Below are 22,227 nucleotides of genomic sequence, written 5' to 3' on the forward strand. Positions count from 1 at the left end.
AACAGTTCTTCCTTCAGTATAGTTGGAACTTTTGGGAATTCTTATTGATAAATCTTTGATGGAATTTCAATGACCTTTTGAAAAACTTGAGAGCATAAAGTTATTGATAGTTTTCTTTTTAAGGCGGAAAAATGTATTGTTGAAAGAAATGCAATCTCCCTTGGGCCTTTTAGCCTTTGCAGAGTCATGCCGATTGGCAGCTTATTCTCCAGATGTATGTACATTGCTACTTTCAGTCTAAAATGGCATAATTTACATATTCGCCCTTCAAGTTCACTTAAAGAAGACTTAATGATGTGGGCAAAATTCTTGGAAGTTTTCTATGGTAGATAATTTTTTTAGGACCATTTATTAATTCTGATGCTTTCAATTTAGTTATGGATGCAGCTGTTGAGTGTCCTCACAGCAAGCAGCTTGCTATGGGGGCACCTGAGCTGAGCTGCAGCTCTGTGTGTTTATTCAAACATGGAGCCACGGTTCTCCTGATTGGCTAACCAATTCCTCTCTCTCCTAATTGGCTAACTGACTTTAATTGACAGCAGTGGGAGCCAATGGTGCTGCTGCTGTGTCTCAGCCAATCAGGAGGGAGAGGCACTTGTGCATATCGCTGGATAGAGATGGTTCTCAGGTAAGTATTAGGGGGGCTAAGAGGGGATGGGGGGGGGGGGGGCTGCTGCACACAGAAGGTTTTTATCTTAATGCATAGAATGCATTAAGATAAAAAACCTTCTGCCTTTACAATCATTTTAAGAAAGCCACAAAAAGCATTGTTCTGCTTGAGCTTTTCCCAGTTATAGTGGCTTTAGAACTACTGTATGGGTTCCACACTTTATTATAGTACACACAGATAACAAAGGTGTATTATTTGTGGTGAATTGTTTGTCATCAAAGTCTTTATTTGTAATTCCTTTTTAAGACACTTGGTTTTACTTTGTATACGGTATAATGTCTGGCTAAAACGAAAGCTGGTCCTGGTAAATCTAATACCCTTGCTAACTCATTTTCAAATGACTCAATTTTTGTCAACTCCTTTCTTCAGCAGACAAAGAGGCTCATGACTGTCCAGCACATTTATGGGACCTGATTTGAAGGTGGCTTTGCAAGTTATTGAGAATTCACTATCCCCACACACATGGGCTGAATATTCTTCTTCTTCAAAAAAATGGGTATCCTTTGCGAAATATCAAGGCTTTTCTCCTGCGGATCCCTCAGAATGTGCCATTTTATCATTCCTACCTTTGTTGATGTAGATGCACTTTTCATATAGTCACAAAGTTAGGACTTTGGCGGGAATTTCTTTTTACTTTCGGTTAAGGAAACTCCTGACCTGCACAAGTTTCTTTACTTTCAAACAGGCTTTAAAGTGTAACTCCACTTTTGTTGAGAAGAAAACATTCCCCTCTTGGTGATCTATATATATTGCAAGGATTTTAACAAACTTTGTTGAAGATTCCTACCTTTTGTTATTCTGAAGAAATCACTGTTTCTTTGTCTGTGTCCATGTACCAAGTGAGTCTAATGGGAGTGGTTTCATAATTATCAACCAGCTGCTGCAGCTGTAGAGCTCTAATGAGGAAACTGCTGGGTCTGCATCCCTTTACATGTGATTTCCTATTGGGAGTAACCTACCAAAAATTACATTTTTGTTGCAGGGGATGCTAAAAATCTGACTTGTAACTTAGTGTAGACTTCTGGGAAAATCAGTGAGCCAATCACACAAGCAGGAAATTTTGTTTCTGAGGGGCGTTCTGTACACATTCTGTGTACAGATCATCTCCAGGTAGCCATATTGCATTGCATTTACAGAAAATTAGAGTAGCTGCAGTTTGAAAAGGAAAGGACATTTTTAATAACATTCAATTACAATATGACTTGTGTCGAAATTGCATATGCTATATTATTTTTTATGTGCTATTTCCCCCCCGTGAAAGTGAAGTTACCCTTTAGAAGGATATACGAAAGCACATTTTCTTCAATATGGTAGGAGACCCATATCTAAGAAGGTTTTGCTTCAATTGTGCCACTTCTTACATTTGTTCCTCATATGAGGCTTTATTCTTCAAAATGGCTTTCATGATATCCTTTTTTGGAGCATTAAGGATATCTGAATTGATCCCACCTAATAAAAAATGTTTATCTGGTTTAATGTTTGAGCATGTTTTATTAGACAATACAGTGTTAAAACTGTTTACTTCTAAGTCTAAGCTAAGACTGATCAAATAGGGAAAGGTAGGTGGATTTCTATCCTGACAGCTCAAGACAGCAATATTTGCCCATTCAGGTTTGGTAATTTAAGGGCGCTGCCCCTTTAAAAATTTTAGACAGTTGCTGTTGGAGACTTCCTATCATTTGGAATTTGGGGAAAGTTATGACGTTATGAGCTCAGGAAAACAATAGAGGGCATAAAAGGATCTGCGGCATTACACCTTATTCACATTCCTATTCCAAGAGAACCACCCCCCCCCCCCCCCCCCCCCCCGTCAGGAAACTTTAGGTGGTGTTCTGTTACTGGAAGTATGTTTGCTTATTCAATAAAATGAGAATTTCATTTCATGATATTTATGATATGTGATATTATTTAAGGTATACCAATAAAGTGCCGCTGCCATTTTCATGCCAATTTTGTGGTGTTTTGGTCTTTTTTGATTGTTGTAATTATTGGTAAAGAATTTGGGGGAGGAGGGTATGCAGCCTGCGCTCCCATAGAGAAAGTTCATATAACATATTGGTGGAGGCAGGTAGGCAAGGAGGTCCCAAAAAAATAACTTACTGTGGTAGCCCTGGAACCCAGCTATTCTTGACAAGATACTGTGTTGATTACAATCCATATAATAATTATTATAGAAAGCTGAACATTTTGCAAGGTATACCTTTCTTTTGCTGTTTTTTGATAAGATGATCATCCATGAAATAGTTTTTAATGAGTGTCATTTCTGTGGAATGTGTGTAGATTTGAGAATTGTTTATCATAATAACATTATTATATATATATATATAAAAAAAAAGAGTTTTTATCTGAAAATCTTTATTTGAATAATATGTATCATTTAGGTTGCTTAATATATACTGTACCTGTTGAGTAATAATTTTATAGCAATACAGGTTTGTATGGACTTTTCATCTTTAAACTTACCAGTGTTATAATTAATACAGTTACACAAAATTATTACTTAGCAATAATATTCAATAATGACATTTATTTATTAAGCAGTACTTAAACCCACAGTGACCACTTATAATTCAGCTTTCCTTACTGAGAGGACTGCGGAATTAAAACACAATATTTGGTTCCTGTAGATTACAGTTGACCTTTTTTCTTTGCAGCACTATCATGGCAACAGAATATTGTCACCACAAAACATTATTCATTGGTACAAATGCTTTATAATAATTACTGACTACTAAACCCTTACAAGGGTTTTAAAGGCTTTAATTGTACCCCCAAAGAAAAAATATGAATGCTTTTTAATCAAAAATTTGGAGTTGCAGTAATCTTCTTTGCGTCTTTTTTATATACTCTTGTTCAATTATGTTACTAATTGTGAAGCTTGACTCTCTACAAATTATAATTAATACTGGATAATGTTTAGTGCCAAGTTACAAATAATATCTTCTGTAAAAAAAAAAGAAAAAAAAAGAAATGTTAAATTATTCAAGAATATAAAGGCTTATGTTCCCTTGTGGTCAAAGCTAATAAATAAAATCTAATTATGTATTAATTTCAAAAATTTTCTGGAGAAATATACAAATGTATTTCCAACACAGTACAATTTACAATGGTTAGCCCCAAATCCTGTTCGGCTTCAGCATCTACGGTGTCTAAAATTCGAATACAGTGATTTTCACAGTTTGTTTGCATTTGGAAATTAATTTTATTAGCCACAAGTTCAGAATCATAAGATTAGGTTCACACTTTGAGGTTGATTTACTAAAGCTTAGCTTAGTGGATAATGTGATGCTGTTCTTACTCTGAAATGGCCCCAAATATAAATATCTACTAGAAAGTATTAATGTGGCTTGCAATTCAAGTATATGTGCTTCGTGTTCTTGCCTCGTGAGCACCACACGTATGGGAACATTTTTTGTGAGCAAACATGTTCACTCTGGTGAGAATTAGCAGCCACTGCAGGGTGTACAACATTTTAAAATGTAGTCCAGGTGTGTTTACTAATGGAGGAAACAGTGACCACTTTGAGAGAAACTTCTTAATTTTAGACCACATTTCTTGGAGAGTAAGTGTATATGCAACAGTAGAGACCCAGAGGGACAGAACATTAGACTGTGCAGAGATGCAAGTGGCTGGGTTAGTAGGTAAAGTTGGAAAGATAATACAGTGTGTAGTCTAGGTAGGTGGTACATGTAGCCTGCAAGGCTCTGAATTAAACATGGCATAGTTAAAAGTGACATGGTAAAGCAGATGGTAGTGGGATATGGCCAACTAATGTCAGGAAAACACTGCTATAAATAATACTAGCCAATGTCTGTGCCATAGGCCTACTGTAAATAAGATAGCAGCGTGAAAGTGGCCTTAAGATCTGAACTTTATGATTAATAAAAGCTTCTTTAAATCCCAGTTTGATTCAAATAACTTTAATGATTATATACTTCACTTGACAATCACCAACAACTGAATATTGCAATAGCCCATCTTGCTGCCCACCTGTTTATGAAACTATAGCTTTCCATTTCAAATTTCCAGGCTCCACTACAGGAAATAATTTGACTGCAGCATTATTTTTACACAGATAGTCATTAGAATTACTTGCAGTGGCTTGGGTACTCGGGCAGCCCCATCTGTAGACAGAGTCCAAATTCACTTTTTTCATTGCAGGTACCACACCTAAAGCCGTATCTGTATGTTTTTTTTGTTTTTTGTTTTTTTAACCACGTGTCTAATGCCAAACTCCTAAAATCCTTACAATTCAACACTGCTAAAATTTCCTAGTGAAACAGATTCACTTCAGTCCATTTAAACCTTCTTACCCCTCATCACCTGTAAGAACAGGGAATTAAAGAAAACTCAGACAGGTAATAACATCATAACCATTTCTACTGAATAAATATGTGTGGATTTAGGGCTTTTTATGGTTGACACTATCGTTATAGCATCATAATATTATTCACATTGTTGTGGGATAATTAACTATGTGCCGTGTCGAAAAAAAAACTACTTAACACAAAAAGCCACATCAGTCAAGGCCAAATCATACAATTTGGAAATATAAAGATCAGATTTACCTACTTGTCACTTGGATAAGCAAAGCACAACTCATTTGTTCACAGCCTAATGTTCTTTAGTAATGATATATTTTCTAGCAATATAATAATTATATTATACCTTTCCTTCAGCTTTATTTAAAAAAAAATGAATACCAACTAGCTGTCTCTCTATTCTACTGCATTTGTTTGAGGTGATTGCAGCCGTATTAGTTCACTTGCAACAGAAACAATTACTGATAGTGATACTTCTTTTATTTGCACTAAAATACAATTTTTCAGGACTAGCTTTCGGGGTATGCCCCCTTCTTCAAGGTCCGAGCAGTACTAATTCACAAAATTTTTGCAGAATCTAAAAAGAAAACAAAAAAAAAACAATCTCTGAGGGAGAAAAAAAACAAAAAACAAAACAAAAACAAATGTACACAGTAATGGTAATTAAACTAGAATGATTAGTGAGATAAGACACAGAGAAAGCTATAGACCAAGGGGGAGTGACAGTTACAGAGGGGGTCATAAAACTGTTGGATAATGAGTAAGAAAACCAATAACTAAATTTAGGCTGTTATCTTTTGCATTAACTAGAACTATCATTCTTAGTTCAAACGTTTTCAATAAAGGAAAATTTATGAATTAAGAATGATAGTTCTATTTGACACAAAAGATAACACCCTAATTTTATACTTAGATTTCCTCACTCATTATCCAACAGTTTACAACCCCCTCTGTGACTGCCACTCCCCCCAGTCTATGGCTTTCTCTCTGTCATGTCTCACCAACCATTTAAATGTTAATTAGCATTGCTGGGTACATTTGTTTTTTTTTGTTTCTTTTATTTCTCCCTCAGAGATTGTCTTTTTTTTTAACATTCTGCTAAAGCTTTGGAAACTAGTATTTCTAGTATCTTGAAGAAGGGGACATACCCCAAAATATTGTCCTGAAAAATTGTATGTTAGTGCAAATAAAAAAGTATTATCGGCAGTACTCAATTGTTTTCTGACTACATTTGATTTAATACATAAAATAACACATTTGTGGCTATGAGAACACTGGACCTAGCACCAAAGTGAAGGGACCAGGTAATACACAGTGCCCCCCACTGTGCCATGTAGAAGTGCCAAATTACACTTTTAGAAAAACAATACTTGTGGAGAAATGTTACAAAATAACAGCTTTTAAAGGGCAGTTACGATCCTTCCAGCTTTTGAAGGACCTTCTCGTGAGATCTGTGATGTGCAGTATTCCCAGGAAGAATTGTAAGATCACCTTCACCTAGGCACACTTATTCAAATCCACAGATATTTATTTTATGGTGTTTTATATGGCTATTCTATATGGGGGGGGGGGGGGGCTATTTATTATGCTGATCTTGCATGGTCCACCTAAAAATTTTAACTAAAAGTTTTCTATTTAGAATATCACTAGATTGTTCTGATCACCTTTGTGTAAATAACATCTTTCCTAATGATGCTTGTTTTGGAGATGTTAATAATCACAAAATATGAAATTTAGCCTGACTGACACACCTAGATACATTTTTTTTTTAGTTTCTCTTTAACCTGACTAGCTTCTTGAACACAAGCACGCTGGCCTGGATGAATTCATCCCCTAAAGGAAACCTATACTGAGAGAAATGGCTTTAATACTTATTGGGGTTGATTTACTAAAGGCAAATCCACTACAAGTGCACTTGGAAGTTCAGTCGCTGTAGACCCGAGGGGGACATGCAAGGAAAATAAAAAATAGCATTTTTGTTTCTACGTGATTGGATGATAGAAATCAGCAGAGCTTCCCCTCATTTCAGATCTTCCCCTCTAATCTACAGCGACTGCACTTCCAAAGTGGATTTACCTTTTATAAATACACCCCATTGAATCACTGACCCAGAGCAAGTATGCAGTTTGCAGATTAGCAAGTATGCAGATTAGAACATCTGGGCTCCTCAATTGCACAATTGTTCAATCTGAAGGTATTAAAGCCAGTGGATTAGCACTACAGCCAACTAGCATTCAGAAAGGTCGGTTGTGGTAGACTCCAGTCCAGGCTTCCTTTAAATGTTATTACAATAAAGTATTTACTATAAAATAATATTGTGTATGATTGTGTATCAGTATTTATCTTATGTTGCTTTTCCTGGAAAATACGGTTATATTGCTTTGCAAATTATTGGTTACTTCATTGACATGGAAAGGGATGAGCCATAAAACCTATAATAAATGTATTTATATTTAAATCCTTATTACTATTTGGACTGGGGGGGGGGTTCTATTTATTGCCTGTTGTTGAGTTGGTACGTTCAGCTGAATAACTGGATGTTGCTGATTGATGATCACAAAAGCAAATTTTAACAGCCTCAGAAGTTATCAAATCAGTACATTGGCTGCTTGATGCTTTGGGTATTAAAAACCACTGGGTTGGCCTAGAAGGAAAAATGGGCTTACTGACTGTGAAGAAAATATATATTTTTTCTAATACTTAATAGTTGTATTATAATAAGGGTAGGGGCTTTTTACTTCCAACCAGTACATTATTGTGCTACAGTATTACTGTGCTGGAACATTTTATCTAAAAGTAATACTGGATAGGGGTTATATTTTTACTATTTGTTATTATGCTGAAACATTTTGTCTAAAATAATCCTTCAAAGCATATTATACATATAACAAATTATATGCTCATAAGGTGTCCACTTATTTTGTTTACTGGGCAGTCACAAACCAATTGCAACAAATCTTTTCTATAATAAAATATTAACACGATAAATCATCCACTCACAGCATACATGTCTAAACGCTACCTAATGCTGCTAATATACAAGTAAACAATCACATATTCACACCAGAGGGGTCCTCCATAATCTCTTTTAAATATTGCTTTTCCTGGTAGTTTTCATTATCAAAAAATATAGGTTTGGCGTCAGTGATTCCATGATACGTTATAATGATGCCTTATGGGAAAGCTACTGCTTTACACAAGCCTACAATTTCCAAAGCAATATTTTTTGTTGTAGTAGTTCAATTTAGCGATGTGTCATTAAACAACTTCTTCGATCATTACTATATTAAACAAATTGTTAAAGTATGTTCTCTTTGATTATGTCTTCCTCCCTAGTAACAAAAATTATTTAGCTAAGACAATGTGTAAAATAATGTAATTACAGCAGTTTTTTTTATGTTTTTTGTCATTTTGGCCTTGTATCTGAGATGTAAATGTGCTAAAGTAGTAGTGGTTTCTTCCCAACATTATATTTTTATATACTAACTGGTACCGATGACACTGAACTTGCCCTAGATTCCCATGTTTTAAAATTGGGCATACTAATGGTACAACATGACACTCCTACAGTTGCTTCCGGCAATTCATCTTCCTCAGTCCATTCATTAAGATCAGGGTTGTAGCATTGGATGCACTTCTTGTATTTCTTTTCTATTTCATTCCAGCCACCAGCCAGGTAGATTTTTCCATTGAGTGTTGAAGCACCTGCTGTGCTCACTCCATTCTGAAGAGGAGCAACGTAGCTCCACTGACCAGTGTGAGGGTTAAAGCATTCAACAGGGAGGACATCAATCCTCTCACCACGGCCACCAAGTTGACTGCCACCCATCACGTACACTCTGTCACCAAGTGTAACAGAACAATGCCACCCTCTGGGTGTACCGAGGCTTGCCTTATCTTGCCAGCTGTCAGTAGATGGGTCATACATGCACACAGAGCGGGAGTATGAATTATTTATGTATCCGCCAACAACCAAGATTTTACCATCAATGACTGAACTGGAATGGCAGCATCTTGCAACCTCTAGTGGGGATTTCATTTGCCACTGGTTAGTTGAAGGCACATAACACTCAACTGATGCCAGGCACCCTTCAGAATTGCGACCACCTACTGCATAAAGAAGGCCATTGAAAACATTTAAGCTAAAGTGGGTGCGTTTCTGAATCATGTTGGCAAGATGAATCCAGGTGTTAAAACGTGGGTCATATCTGTAATAGTAAAAAAAGAAATAATTTAGGGTTAAGAGCATGAAGCCTGATATTAAGATTCTTACTAGGAAAAAAGGTAAAGAAAATGTTATCAGTGAAAATTATGAACGGCCGAAATAATGTAAGACCCTACTTGGTTTTATGGTTATGGAAAAGCACACAAATAGGTACTGAACACCCTGTGATGATTCAGAAGCAGCAAGGTGTACAGATACTGTATCTACCTGTGTCTCATGAGCCACTGGTCTATAAGAAATATTGCACATGAGCTATTCATTTACAAGGAAAATATTGTTCCAATGTGCCAATCTGCAAGCAGAGTATGATTGTCCTACAACTATCATATACGATGCCATGGAGAAAAGTATCAGTGATACAATTTTACATGTCATGACTATTTTCACACAAAACGATTATGTTGAACCAGCCACTGCTTGTGTTTTTATTGAAAATACTTTAAACAAGACTTCTAACGGTGCCAAAGAAATATGCATTTTACTGTTTAGCTTCAAAAGGGTGCAGGAGCAGTATAAAATCAGCTGCTGGAAGATGACAAGATTTGTTCAGGGGAAGCAGATAATACAGAAAGTGTAAAAAGAAATATCACTGTATGTCCATAACTACAGCCTGTGTCTGTGAACCATACATACAATATCTCACAAAAGTGAGTACACCCCTCACATTTTTGTAAATATGTTATTATATCTTTTTATGTGGTAACACTGAAGAAATGACACTTTGCTACAATGTAAAGTAGTGAGCGTACAGCTTGTATAACAGTATAAATTTTCTGTCCCCTCAAAATAACTTAACACATAGCCAAAAGCTAAAAGTGAGAACACCCCTAATTGAAAATGTCCAAATTGAGACCAAAGTGTCAATATTTTGTGTGGCCACCAATTATTTTCCAGCACTGTCTTAACCCTCTTGGACATGGAGTTCATCGGAGCTTCACAGGTTGTCACCGGAGTCCTCTTCCACTTCTCCTCCATGACGACATCACGAGCTGGTGGATGTTAGAGACCTTGCGCTCCTCCACCTTTCGTTTGAGGATGCCCCACAGATGATCAATGGGGTTTAGGTCTGGAGACATGCTTGGCTAGTCCATCATCTTTACCCTCAGCTTCTTTAGCAAGGCAGTGGTCGTCTTGGAGGTGTGTTTAGGTTCATTATCATATTAGAATACTGCCCTGCAGCCCAGTCTCCAAAGGGAAGGGATCATGCTCTGCTTCAGTATGTCACGGTATATGTTGGCATTCATGGTTCCCTCAATGAACTATAGCTCCCCAGTGCTGTCAGCACTTATGCAGCCCCAGACCATGACACTCCCACCACCATGCTTGACTGTAGGCAAGACACAATTGTCTTTGTACTACTCACCTGGTTTCTGCCACACATGCTTGACCCCATCAGAGCCAAATAAGTTTATCTTGGTCTCGTCAGACCACAGGGCATGGTTCCAGTAATCCATGTCCTTAGACTACTTGTCTTCAGCAAACTGTTTGTGGGCTTTCTTGTGCATTATCTTTAGAAGAGGCTTCCTTCTGGGACAACAGCCATGCAGACTAATTGGATGCAGTGTGCGACGTATGGTCTGAGCATACATTGACAGGCTGACCCCCAACCCCTTCAACCTCTGCAGGAATGCTGGCAGAACTCATATGTCTATTTCCCAAAGACAACCTCTGTATATGACCCTGAGCATGTGCACTCAACATCTTTGGTTGACCATAGCGAGGCCTGTTCTGAGTGGAACCTGTGCCGTTAAACCACTGTATGGTCTTGGCCACCATGCTGCAGCTCAGTTTCAGGGTCTTGGCAATTCTAATAACCTAGTCCATCTTTATGTAGAGCAACATTTCTTTTTTTCAGATCCTCAGAGAGTTCTTTGCCATGGGGTGCCATGTTTAACTTCCATTGACCAGTATGAGAGAGTGAGAGCGATAACACCAAATTTAACACACCTGCTCCCCATTTACACCTGAGACCTTGTAACACTGATGAGTCACATGACACGGGGGAGGGAAAATAGCTAATTGGGCCCAATTTGGACATTTTCACTTAGGGATGTACTCACTATTGTTGCCAGCAGTTTAGACATTAATGGCTGTGTGTTTAGTTATTTTGAGGGGACAGCGAATTTACACTGTTATACAACCTGTACACTCACTACTTTACATTGTAGCAAAGTGTCATTTGTTCAATGTTGTCACATGAAAAGATATAATAAAATATTTACAAAAATGTGAGGGGTGTACTCACTTTTGTGAGATGCTGTACAATTCCAGTCCTAATGTAAACCTTTGCATTTGTTTCTTGTTGACAAAAAACTGAGCACAATCAACTGCCATCTAAATGGATTTACATTGTGACAAGAAGCAGCTTTCTTTGCAGTAATTACACATAAACAGCACTGAGAATGTAGGTTTTTTAGTACAGTATACATGAAAGTCTGAAGTACTATTTGAAGCCATAAGTTCCAGAATAGCTCATATAAGACAAATGTGATAAAGTAGTAAGCACAGAGAAATGTAACTATCAAGGCATACGTATTAGTTAAAGTGGCTCTGAAGTCTAGCTGTTTTTTATTTTAATGTATCTCCTGCATTAAGGTAAAAAAAAGCCCCACTAACTGCCCCTCCCATGGCGGGAGCCTCCCATGGAGGTGGAACGGTTGCAGCTTTTTTTTTTCGGGCCGTCGGGTGGTGTGGATTTACATGGCGGGACATTTGATTCATTTATTTTTTGATAAAGGACTTGTCCCAAGCTGTCTCTTGTCTTTTATACCATCATTGATACTTTTTTGTGAAATGGTAGAGGTACAATGTAACCGTTACCAATTCACATGGGGGGGCCAGGATCTGGGGGTCCCCTTGTTAAAGGGGGATTCCAGATTCTGATAAGCCCCCTGCCCGCTTACCCCTTCAACATAGGGACAAGGTGCCTTGGGGGGCTACCCCAAAGCACCCTCCCCATGTTGAGGGCATGTGGCCTGGTATGATTCAGGAGGGGGAGGGCACTCTCTCATTCCCCCTCTTTTCCTGCAGGCTGCCAGGTTGCGTGCTCGGATAAGGGTTTGGTATGGATTTTGGGGGGACCCCATGTCAAAAATTTGGTGCAGGGTTCCCCTTAATTTTCATATCAGACCTGAAGGGCCTGGTATGGATTTTAGGAAAACCCACACGCATTTTTTTTTACATTTTGGTTTGGGGTTCCCCTTAATATTTATACCAGATCTAAAGAGCCTGGTAATGGACTGGGGTTTTGGACCAATGATATATTGCCGAGACCTGACAATTCAGTTTTAAATTACAGTTTTTAGAAATTTAATTTTGCTGTGATACTGTTCTAAAAATGTGCCACTTTACAGGCATACTATAGACACCCCAGGCATTTAAAGGAGTATTTCATTTTTATTGTTTGACTTTAATCATTAAAATAAGCACTGCTCCCGAAAACACTGTAGTTTAAAAAAAAAAAAAATTGCATTGATACATGTCCCCTGGGCAGGACCCGGGTCCTCAAACACGTTTTATGACAATAACTTGCATATGAGCATTTAAAATGAGCACTTTTGATTTTTCATGTTTGCGTCCCATAGACTTTAATGGTGTTCATGTGTTCTTTTGAATTTTTTGCCTGTTTGATATGTTCTGGTGCGAACCAAACCGGGGAGTGTTCGGCTAATCACTAATTGTCAATAATCGTGATGCATTGTGATACATCACGGAATCTAATCAAATCAAATTGTTGACCAGATAATTGTAATCGAATCATGAGACCAGTGAAGATGTGCACCTCTACTGCAGGAAGAAGGAGAGGACAGTGCCAGCAGGGGACCACCAAAGAAGAGGTAAGGGACTGCTCTATGCAATATCATTGCACAGAGTAGGTAATTATAACCGCTTTTAGTCTAATGTCGAAAGAATTTCCTTTAGAATAATTTTAAATGTCTCAACTGTACATAGACCCCACTATCTTTGATTCAAATTGAGATTATAACTATATTATATATTATATAATATAATTATAACGATTGTTGTCTTGATAAAATCAAAGCTTAACAAATATTTGCTTCCTTTTTCAGTTAGAGTAAATTAAGGGGAGTTTATTAAAAAAAAAAAAAGTAAATGGAGCATAACATGAGTAGCATTAGGCTCACAGTGCTTTCTAAATAACAGTATTGCACCAGCTGTGAGGAGGCAGACTTGTTAAGTGTTAGTGGACACTGTTTGGCATGTCTTCGTTTATAGAAAGAATTTTTAGATGCATAAGGAAGTCACTTTGCAAGTTTTCATTTAATACAGTTCATGGGCCATGAACCATTGTACCAATCAGTAACTAGAGGACCAAAGAAGAGTTGACAAAGTTATCCATCCTCAGATAAAATGGACAAAACCTTTCGGTAACTAGAGGATTAAGGAAGAGATAGCAAAAGTGATCAACTTCCCAGCTAAAACTGACAAAACTTCCAAGATACCTTTCATCATATGGTGGTATACCAAGGTTGTCTGCTCTGTTTTTCATATACATGGTTATTTTACATCTAATAATAATCAAATCATGTGATAAATAGTTATAGGCTTGCTCTGGCAGTACACAAAATAATAATACATAAGTATTTCCAAGGATGTACATGTACACATACCTGCAGAAATTGCTGACTGCATGCTTTGCCTGATTCCTGGCATCATTTTGGTCTTCACCTCCCGCAATGTAAAGGAAGCCGTCCATCACGGTCACACACTGGTTAAAGCTCTTAGCTGGAAGTTCAGCCAGTCTTTTCCATCCACTTTCAGGATCCCTGTACAGAATCTCTCTGCTAAGAGATTTTTCTGTTAAAGCAGGTCGGCCCCCAACTGTTACGAGGACCCTTGAACCACCACGTATTTTTGTTCTTCTAGACTGTAAGGTGTTCTGATGATATGGTAGCAGATGATAATTCATAGCTTCAACAAGAAGTCTGTGACACTCAGAATCCTGCATCATTCTGGGCACTGACTGGACATAGTTAACAAGATCTTGAGCTGAAATAGTGCCAAATCGAATATTGCTCAAAAGACCAGAGGCATACTTAATTCTCTTTTCATCATAATCCAACCATTTCATTGAGATCTGGAAGGCAACAATCTCAGAGGGTAACTGCAAATCATCATCAATAAGAAGTTCATTTATCTGATCAAATGTTAACTTCAGGAACTGATCTGTTTCTGAAAACTCAATGAAGTTGTCTCGAATGAACTTTTGTGCTGCTTCCTTTGTGCTTCTAAGTCCATAGGTTTCAGCAATGTTAGCAACATACATGCAGTTTTCAACATTGATTTCTTGCATTAGAAAGTCACAGCACATGTTGACAAGAGTGTTGATTTGAAGGTAGATAGCTGAAGATATGGTGCTACCTATTGTGTACAACGAGAGAGTGATTTTACCAGTGTAGGCATAGGTTATGACTGTTGCTAAACCTAAAGGAGATACATCATTTAAGTCAACTCGCTGAGTGGAGGGGTCCTTCTTTAGGATATTGTAGAAGTATTCACTGCAAGAAGCCATGACTGCTTTATGGACCGTAAAAGATTTTGTTTTAGTACCAATGGTGAGGTCACACAAGAAGTTATCCTGTCTCATTCTGCTAAGGCCTTCCATGAGGTTGGTGCCATATGAGGAGTCGGAAACTTCTGTGGAGATATAGCTGAAACCATTTCCCCCATCAATAAGACCACTGATACCATTTAGCTTGCTAAGAGGGCCATCTTCTACAATAATGGTCATCTCATTGATGTCTGACTTGTTTTTCTTGACATTCTTCTTTTTTGGTGCCATGACTGCAATAATGAAATCACAGCCAAGACCTTTCTGTAAAATGGAAAAAGAAATATTAATAAACACATGAGCCATACATATTTCTAATTCCAGGCTTGAAATTTTTTTGTTTAATTAGAAGACATAGTCTAGAAATAATATTTTTGCCAGTAATACGATTATTAACCACAGTCCCTGTGTTTTAAAACAAATCTTCATCCAACATTTACTAGTTTCTTTTGGCTGGGAAGTGGCAGATAGATTCTCTTGAAAATGTAGCTAATCTGTAAAGCCCCATTATGCAAATGTATAATTGTAGATTTCACATAAAAATCTCCATCCCATTCCATTATCAGTGTTTTTGCTTGTCGTGTCAGAGGACTCCTAACTGAAGGCTGTGGGATGGCGCCTAATCCTGACAGACAGCAGAAACAGGTTAGAGATGGTTGGCAAAATATTTTGCCATTGGATGTTCACTTTGGAAGTAATTACACACATTTTGACCTTTAAAATCTTTGAAATTAAAAAATAAAACCCTAACATTTTGAGTTTGAAAGTTACTTTCAGCTATGAATTTTAAAATGGTGTTGTATAATGGTTGTGTAATGATTTCATGCTAACAAAATGATGGTCTGACCTCTAAATTCTTCCAACAGTGGGGAGTCTCCGGCACTCACATTACACACACTATTTTTAAGTTGGCATGCAAGGCCAAGTATACAGTACTGGAGATCCATTAACAGCATCATCTGCTATTCATAAACAGTTACTGTCACCAGTAGCAGAATATAACATAAGCCATTTGATGCACAGAAACACCAGTAGGAGAGTCAGAGCATTTCAGACAAATTATTGATAAATATTAAGCCACCAAAAGCTGCAAAATCATGATAATAGTGTCTCTCTTCCTAAGTACTTCAATATATTTTGCTCACTTACCTAAGGCCATAACATATGTTAAATCTAGATTGTAAGCTCTAACGAGCAGGGCCCTCTGATCCTTCCTGTATTGATTTGTATTGTAAGTGTACTGTCTGCCCTCATATTGTAAAGCGCTGCGCAAACTGTTGGCGCTATATAAATCCTGAATAATAATAATAATAATAATGCTAAAGTTAGGCATTCAGACAAAACACATCACTGTCACTATAGCCCAATAAACATTTTCCTAAAACTAAATCACAGTAAGTGGCTAAATACACATTTGAAATAGGCCTAAAGCGAATATAAAACCTCACCTTGTAAAACAACCCCTTCAGCTTAAAGTAGAAATGAAAGGCAAACCATTTGTGTATAGATATAAAAAAAACATAATTTTTTCCCCTTTTGTATAAGTGATCATATTCCCTCTGTTGTCAGCTGCTCAGGAGCTGGAGAAGCAGCAGCACACTGATCTTCTCAGTGAAAGGCTGTATGGGGGGGGGGGGTGTTGGGACAAGCCTGATTATTGGAGAAGAGCGGGCTTAGTTCCCAGCATAGCTAGAGAACTGACAACTGACCATGACATGTTCTCCTGCTTAGTGTTGTGAGTTTCTAATAGAAAAGTAGAGGGACTGGCAGGAACAGCAGGGATTCCACACAAAGGAAGCAATACATAGAGAATAGGATACTTTTTCATACAAGTACATGCTACAGCAGGCACATATCAGGAATATGAAATATTGGGATAACATGTTCTTTAAGGGGAACTGTTTTACTTGCCAAATGATTTGAAATTCTGGGCAGTTAGTCTTGTGATCCAGTAACCCTGCCAGGCAGCATTAAAGATCCTTGACCCTCATTGCAACAGCAGCATAGCGCAGTCAAGAGCACTGGATCCAAATACTCACCCAGCCTACAGATTAAACATTGAAGCAAAATCAGCACACTGATGAGGCCTGCCCTCATTCCACTTTTTCATCCTGTCTGCATGTTCCCTGTCAGCAGAATAGCTTATTAGTTAGCTTACTATTGGCTTTCTATGCAAGCCTCCCCCCCCTGACCTGGTTGCTGGTGGCATAATATTTTTTTAAATTATTTAAAAAAATACATAATTGCTTTATTTTGGTGCTTTTATGTCTGAGATGAAATTTTAATATTAAAATAAACTATTTACTGATACTACTAATAACATTTTAGAGCTGAAAAAATATTATATTCCCACAAATTGAAATTTTAATTACCTATACCTATATTTTGATTGTGAATCCTAGCTGAGCCTTGGAAGGTCCTATGGAGCTGAGCCTTGGAAGGTCCTATGGAAACACCACCTTCATGAAAGTCTAATCATAAGTATGACCCCCCCCCCCCCCCACCTTTGCCTTCCCCGTGACAGTTCATATGTCTCTTAATAGGTTGCACAGATGCTGATCACTATTTTAAGGGATATGATTATGCTTCCAAAACTAGGAAGTTCACTTCAGAGAGATGTGGGAGCATTCTGTAAGGACACAGTTGATCTAAAAGTATATTATAGTACCCCATTATGCCTGTTTGCCTTTTTAATGTTTCAAGAAAGAGAAGCTCCTCTTGTTCGCAACCTCCCCCTACTCCCTCCCCTCCACTGCCACATTGGCATTTTTTTGTGGAGGGAGCGGGTACCTAGTTTTGACAAGTAACCGCTCCCACTTCCGAGTAAGATCACCAATCAGCGATCTACAACATTTCCAGTGCCACCTCCTTCTCCCCACAGCCTTCTGGGACACACACAGGTCCTAGAAGATGGCGGGGCAATTCAGGAAGCACAGCACGACTAATATCTGAGTTTGTTGGTTATCATAAAAATGGGTGGACAGTTTTAATTTGTAAAAAGGGATTTACCACCTCTCCTTCCTTTCTTAGTAAGAGGGCTGCTAATGACACAACTCAACTCGTGTGGATTAGATCTCCCAAACTCACTAGAATCACCACAAGGGAGAGAGAGAACACTGTTTGTAGTGATAATGATAATTTTAATGAGTAGTTAATGATAAGGTTAACCATATCAGTCAATATGTAACTTGTGATACCTAAAATGTATTTTTTCCTTAGTACTACATGACATGTTCAATATGTAGGCTATATAAAGCCATATCTCAATAACAAACTTCAAGGGATATTCTAGGTTTAAAAGCCCCACATCTTTTCAGTGTATTGAAAAAGTTTTGGGGTGAAGGTTTTTAGATTATCCTTCAGGAAAAAAGGGTGCAGAATACACAAAATGTGCAGCTGTACAGTATATAGCAACTATTCAGCATCTATTAATTTTCAATATTTAAAACTGGCCTTAGATTGTTTTTTTTTTTTCATTCAGCCAGCAGACTAAATGAAAAAAAAAAAAAGAAGAAAGAAACACGTTGCTCTATCCACACAAACGAGGTTGATGGAGGACTCCCTCGCCAGGACATTATATTCTGACAGAAGGACTCTCCACTGTCAGAATACAATGATCAGCTGCTGATCGGCAAAAGTTTTCCAGCTTGTTCTCTTGACATCTAACAATCACCATCTGTCAAACAGGGATGGCCATATACAAGGGGTCTGCTACTTGAACCAACCAAACTTCAATTTGTTCATAACTAAATTAACTATACAAGTTGAAGATTGAAGCTGAATTGCTATGCATAGCTACTCCAGATTCTGTCTGCTTCAGTTTTGATAAATTACTCATATTACTACTAACAATAGCAGGTTTTCAGATAGGACTACATTTTAGATCATTATGTTGATCTGTTTTCTAGGCAAAATCTGCAACTTATATTCTATTTTATGGTATGTTATTATAAGATATGCTTTTTGTAATGTATTCCACATTGACTTTTTGTGCTATGTTGTGTTCAATGTTGTGTTCTATTTTGGCACTCAATAATCTTACATTGTGGCTAAAAAAGTGGACGGTAGTTTCATATCTATTTAAATCTTAGCTGCAGCCAAAATGTTTTTGTTCTGTTTTACATAGTATGGGAAAGAATTAGGCTTATTTCACAGTGCAGCGACCTGAAAGTCGTGCAAACTACGATGAGATTTTGCCAGGTGACTTCCTGGCAACTCGACTACTACTTTGAGGCACAAGTCTTATAGAAGTCACCTTGAAGTAGTACAGGAAACTTTTCTAAAGTTGGAGCGGCTTCAGTAGTGCTAATTAAGACAGCTCTCATTGACTAACATGGGATTTCACATTTCACGCGACATGGGGTCTCACAAGTCGGACCCCCCAAGTCGCAGCAGTGTGAACTGAGCCTTAAAGTTCTATTAAGTTTTTGTTTCTGCCTTTGTTCTCATTGGGGAATCATATTTTTTACTTTCTGTGCCCGCTATACCCATACAAGAAATACGGGGGGTTATAAGGAAAGCATAGATGACAATAAAAATATTGGTAGAAGTTTACCCTCTCCACTCTCCTAAAAAAAATTGTGTCTTTCCCATTCCCAAAGAAAGAAGTAAACTGAAAAAGACTTTAACCATCCCTTCTTTTTAAAAAAAAAATAAAGTGAAACATTTGACCTGTGCTGTAAACAGTTCAATCATCTTTCTGAAAGGCTAGTTACCAGGCTGTCATAATTATTCAATGACTTTAATAATCTGAGTTATCTACCTGGAAGCAGCATGTAGAAAAGTTCTGGCTTCACTTGCATACTTGTTTCCAGTACTAAAGCCAGAAATAGGCAGGCAACCAGCATTCCTCTCTGAAGGTCAGCAATTAAAGCCTGCACATTTTCCTTAGTTCAGGTTCCCTTTAAAGCAGAACTCCAGTTATTTTTGTCCCCCAGAGCTCTTGCAATAATGTGCAAGTCTGTATATTATGGCACACTAGTCCCAAGTGAGCTACTCCAGCGATGATATCTCTGCTCTTTCCTTCAACGTTTCATCCCTGTTGCTGCCATATTCTCCTGCTCTTCTGTCTTTCCCATTGGTCAGCAATGATTGACCTAAATCCCACACAAACATACAGAAGTCTCGTTACCTGATACTTATTTCTGGCATCTATTAGGCTAAGTTTAGATGTGTGGCAGACTTTGCTGGTCCTCTGAAATGTGGTCCACAGTTGGCTGCTTTTCAGAGACATTTGACAGGCTGTGAGAAGGTGATATGATGCCTCCTCACCCCCTGTTAAAACCCTGTAAATGCTGCACCACTATGCTGCAACTGTGTGCATTGCATGTGGGGTCAGACAGGTATTTTCACTTAAATGTTTTAGGTATGCCATAGGTATGCCATAGGTACTCCCTGCCAAGCACAGCAGGAAGTATAGATTTTGCCCCGTTTGCTTGTGTAGACTCCCATTTGGTTGACTTTGAGTCTCTCAACTGTGTGTGTAAATGGGCCCTTAGATTGTATGGGAAATGTAAACTGAGCTACACAGGCATGGGTGTCAGTGTACAATTAGAAAATTTGCTAGAAAAGAGGTTTTATGGCAAAAGAGACATATAGAATCTCTTCTGTCATAAAAAAAAATCTACCTACTAGTAACTTTTGCTAATGTAGCTCATTTAATACACCAACATTTCATATTCCTGATATATGCCTGCTGTACCACTGTACTTGTATGAGAAAGTATCCTGTTCAGTTTGTATTGCTTCCTGTGTGTGAAATGCCAGGTGTTCCTGCTCGTCCAAGAAAGTAAGAGTCCATTCACACAGGGGCAACTTTGGATCCAAAATGAAGTCGCCCCAAGTCGCCTCAATTTGAGCGACATGATAAAATCAATGTAAGTGAATGAGGGCCGTCTAAATGTACACTACTGAAGTCGCTCCGACTTCAGAAAAGGTTCCTGTACTACTTCAATCCGACTTCTAGGCAACTTGTACCATTGATTTCAATGGAAGTTGCCTCCAATTCGGATCCCCTGTCTTAACTGAAGCAACTTTCCAGGAAGTAAAAATTGTTTCCTAGGCAAACCCCTCCCTCCCACAGAGCTGATTATTATGTGATTGGCCACTGGCAAAGTCCCCTGTCCTGGAGGCAACTTCAAGTTGTGTTGTAAGTTGCCAAAGTTGCGCTGTGGTTCATACTCAAGTGTCCAAGTTGCCTCCCAAAGTCACTCTGGAAGTCCTGTTGCCCCTGTGTGAATGGACTCTAACTCTCCTGTGCTCAGATGTAAAGCTCAAGGGAACGAAGTGTGACTAATCCTTATTGTCAAAGCACAGTCTTGCTGCCCTCTCAGGACCATGGGTAAGAGACCTTGTGCAATTCCATTAAAAAATGTATTAAAAGATAATAGAAGATGTACATAATATTCACAAATGTATGTTGTATACATGCATGTAAAGACATGTAAAGACAAAATCGAAGACAAGTTGTCTCTAGGACCGCTGGATTCTAATGGTGCAAGGGGACCATTAGACCAAATGACCCACCAAGCTTTTTTCATGTGTTCCTGCTAGTTTTCCTGCTTTCCTATTAAAAACTGACCACACTAAGCAGGAGAGCATTCCATGGTCAGTTCTCTAGCTGTGCTAGGAAGTCAGCTTGCTCTCCTCCAATGATCAGACTTGTTCTGACACGCCCCAGAACCTGCACAGCCTTTCCCTGGGAAGATCAGTGTACTGCTGCTTCTCTTCCCCCCAGCTCTTATGCAACTGAGAACAGAGGGAAAATACTCATTTCTAAAAAGAGAAAAAGGGTACTTATAATGTTTTTTTTAATATCTATACAAAAATGTTTTGCCTTTTATTTCTATTTTAAACTCACTGGGTGATCGTTTACAATCACTTTAAGTTCCTCTTTAAGAATGTCCACTTCTTATCAAATCTTTCCTGTTATAAATAAGAAAAGGAATCAGGATTTGATCTGTGGTTTGTTCAAAACATTGAAGATGATCTTTTCATTGCAGAGAATGGCCTGAAATTGTGATAATTTTCTACACTTAAAGCCCTTTCACACTGGGGCGGCGGGTCCGTTAGTGGTAAAGCGCCGCTAGTTTAGCAGCACTTTACTGTAATTTTAGCAGCACTTTTTGACTGCTAGCGGGGAGCTTTTAACCCCCACTGGGTTAAAACCGCCCCTGTTGCGGCGCTTCTGAAGTGCTTTACCGCCGCTGCCCATTCATTCCAGGGGGCAGAGGCGCTGTAGGAGCGCTGTATACACCACTCCCAAGCCGCCCCAAAGATGCTGCTTGCAGGACTTTTTTCCCCATCCTACAAGTGCACTGCCCCAGTGTAAAAGCATTCAGGCTTTCACACTGGGGAGGTATTAGAGGCAGTTTTCAGGCGCTTTACAGGCGATATTTTTAGTTCTAAAATGCCTGAAAACTGCCTCAGTGTGAAAGGGG

General features: G+C 38.3%; 1 protein-coding gene across 1 annotated transcript in view; it reads right to left on the minus strand.

Moving 5' to 3' along the window:
• Positions 1-3,008: 3,008 nt before the first annotated feature.
• Positions 3,009-22,227, minus strand: part of KLHL31 (kelch like family member 31) — a 43,866-nt gene continuing 24,647 nt past the window's right edge. Inside the window, exons 2-3 of the mRNA XM_077487809.1 lie at positions 13,849-15,053; positions 3,009-9,200 (exon numbers count right to left, since the gene is read on the minus strand). Of these exons, the coding sequence (XP_077343935.1) occupies positions 8,468-9,200; positions 13,849-15,020 (1,905 nt within the window). The 5' untranslated portion in view covers positions 15,021-15,053 and the 3' untranslated portion in view covers positions 3,009-8,467. The remainder of the gene's footprint in view (positions 9,201-13,848; positions 15,054-22,227) is intronic.

Source organism: Lithobates pipiens, unplaced genomic scaffold (genome assembly GCF_037356315.1).
Source record: "Lithobates pipiens isolate NorthernLeopardFrog02 unplaced genomic scaffold, aLitPip1_a1.2 Scaffold_18, whole genome shotgun sequence".
NCBI classification, from domain to species: domain Eukaryota; kingdom Metazoa; phylum Chordata; class Amphibia; order Anura; family Ranidae; genus Lithobates; species Lithobates pipiens.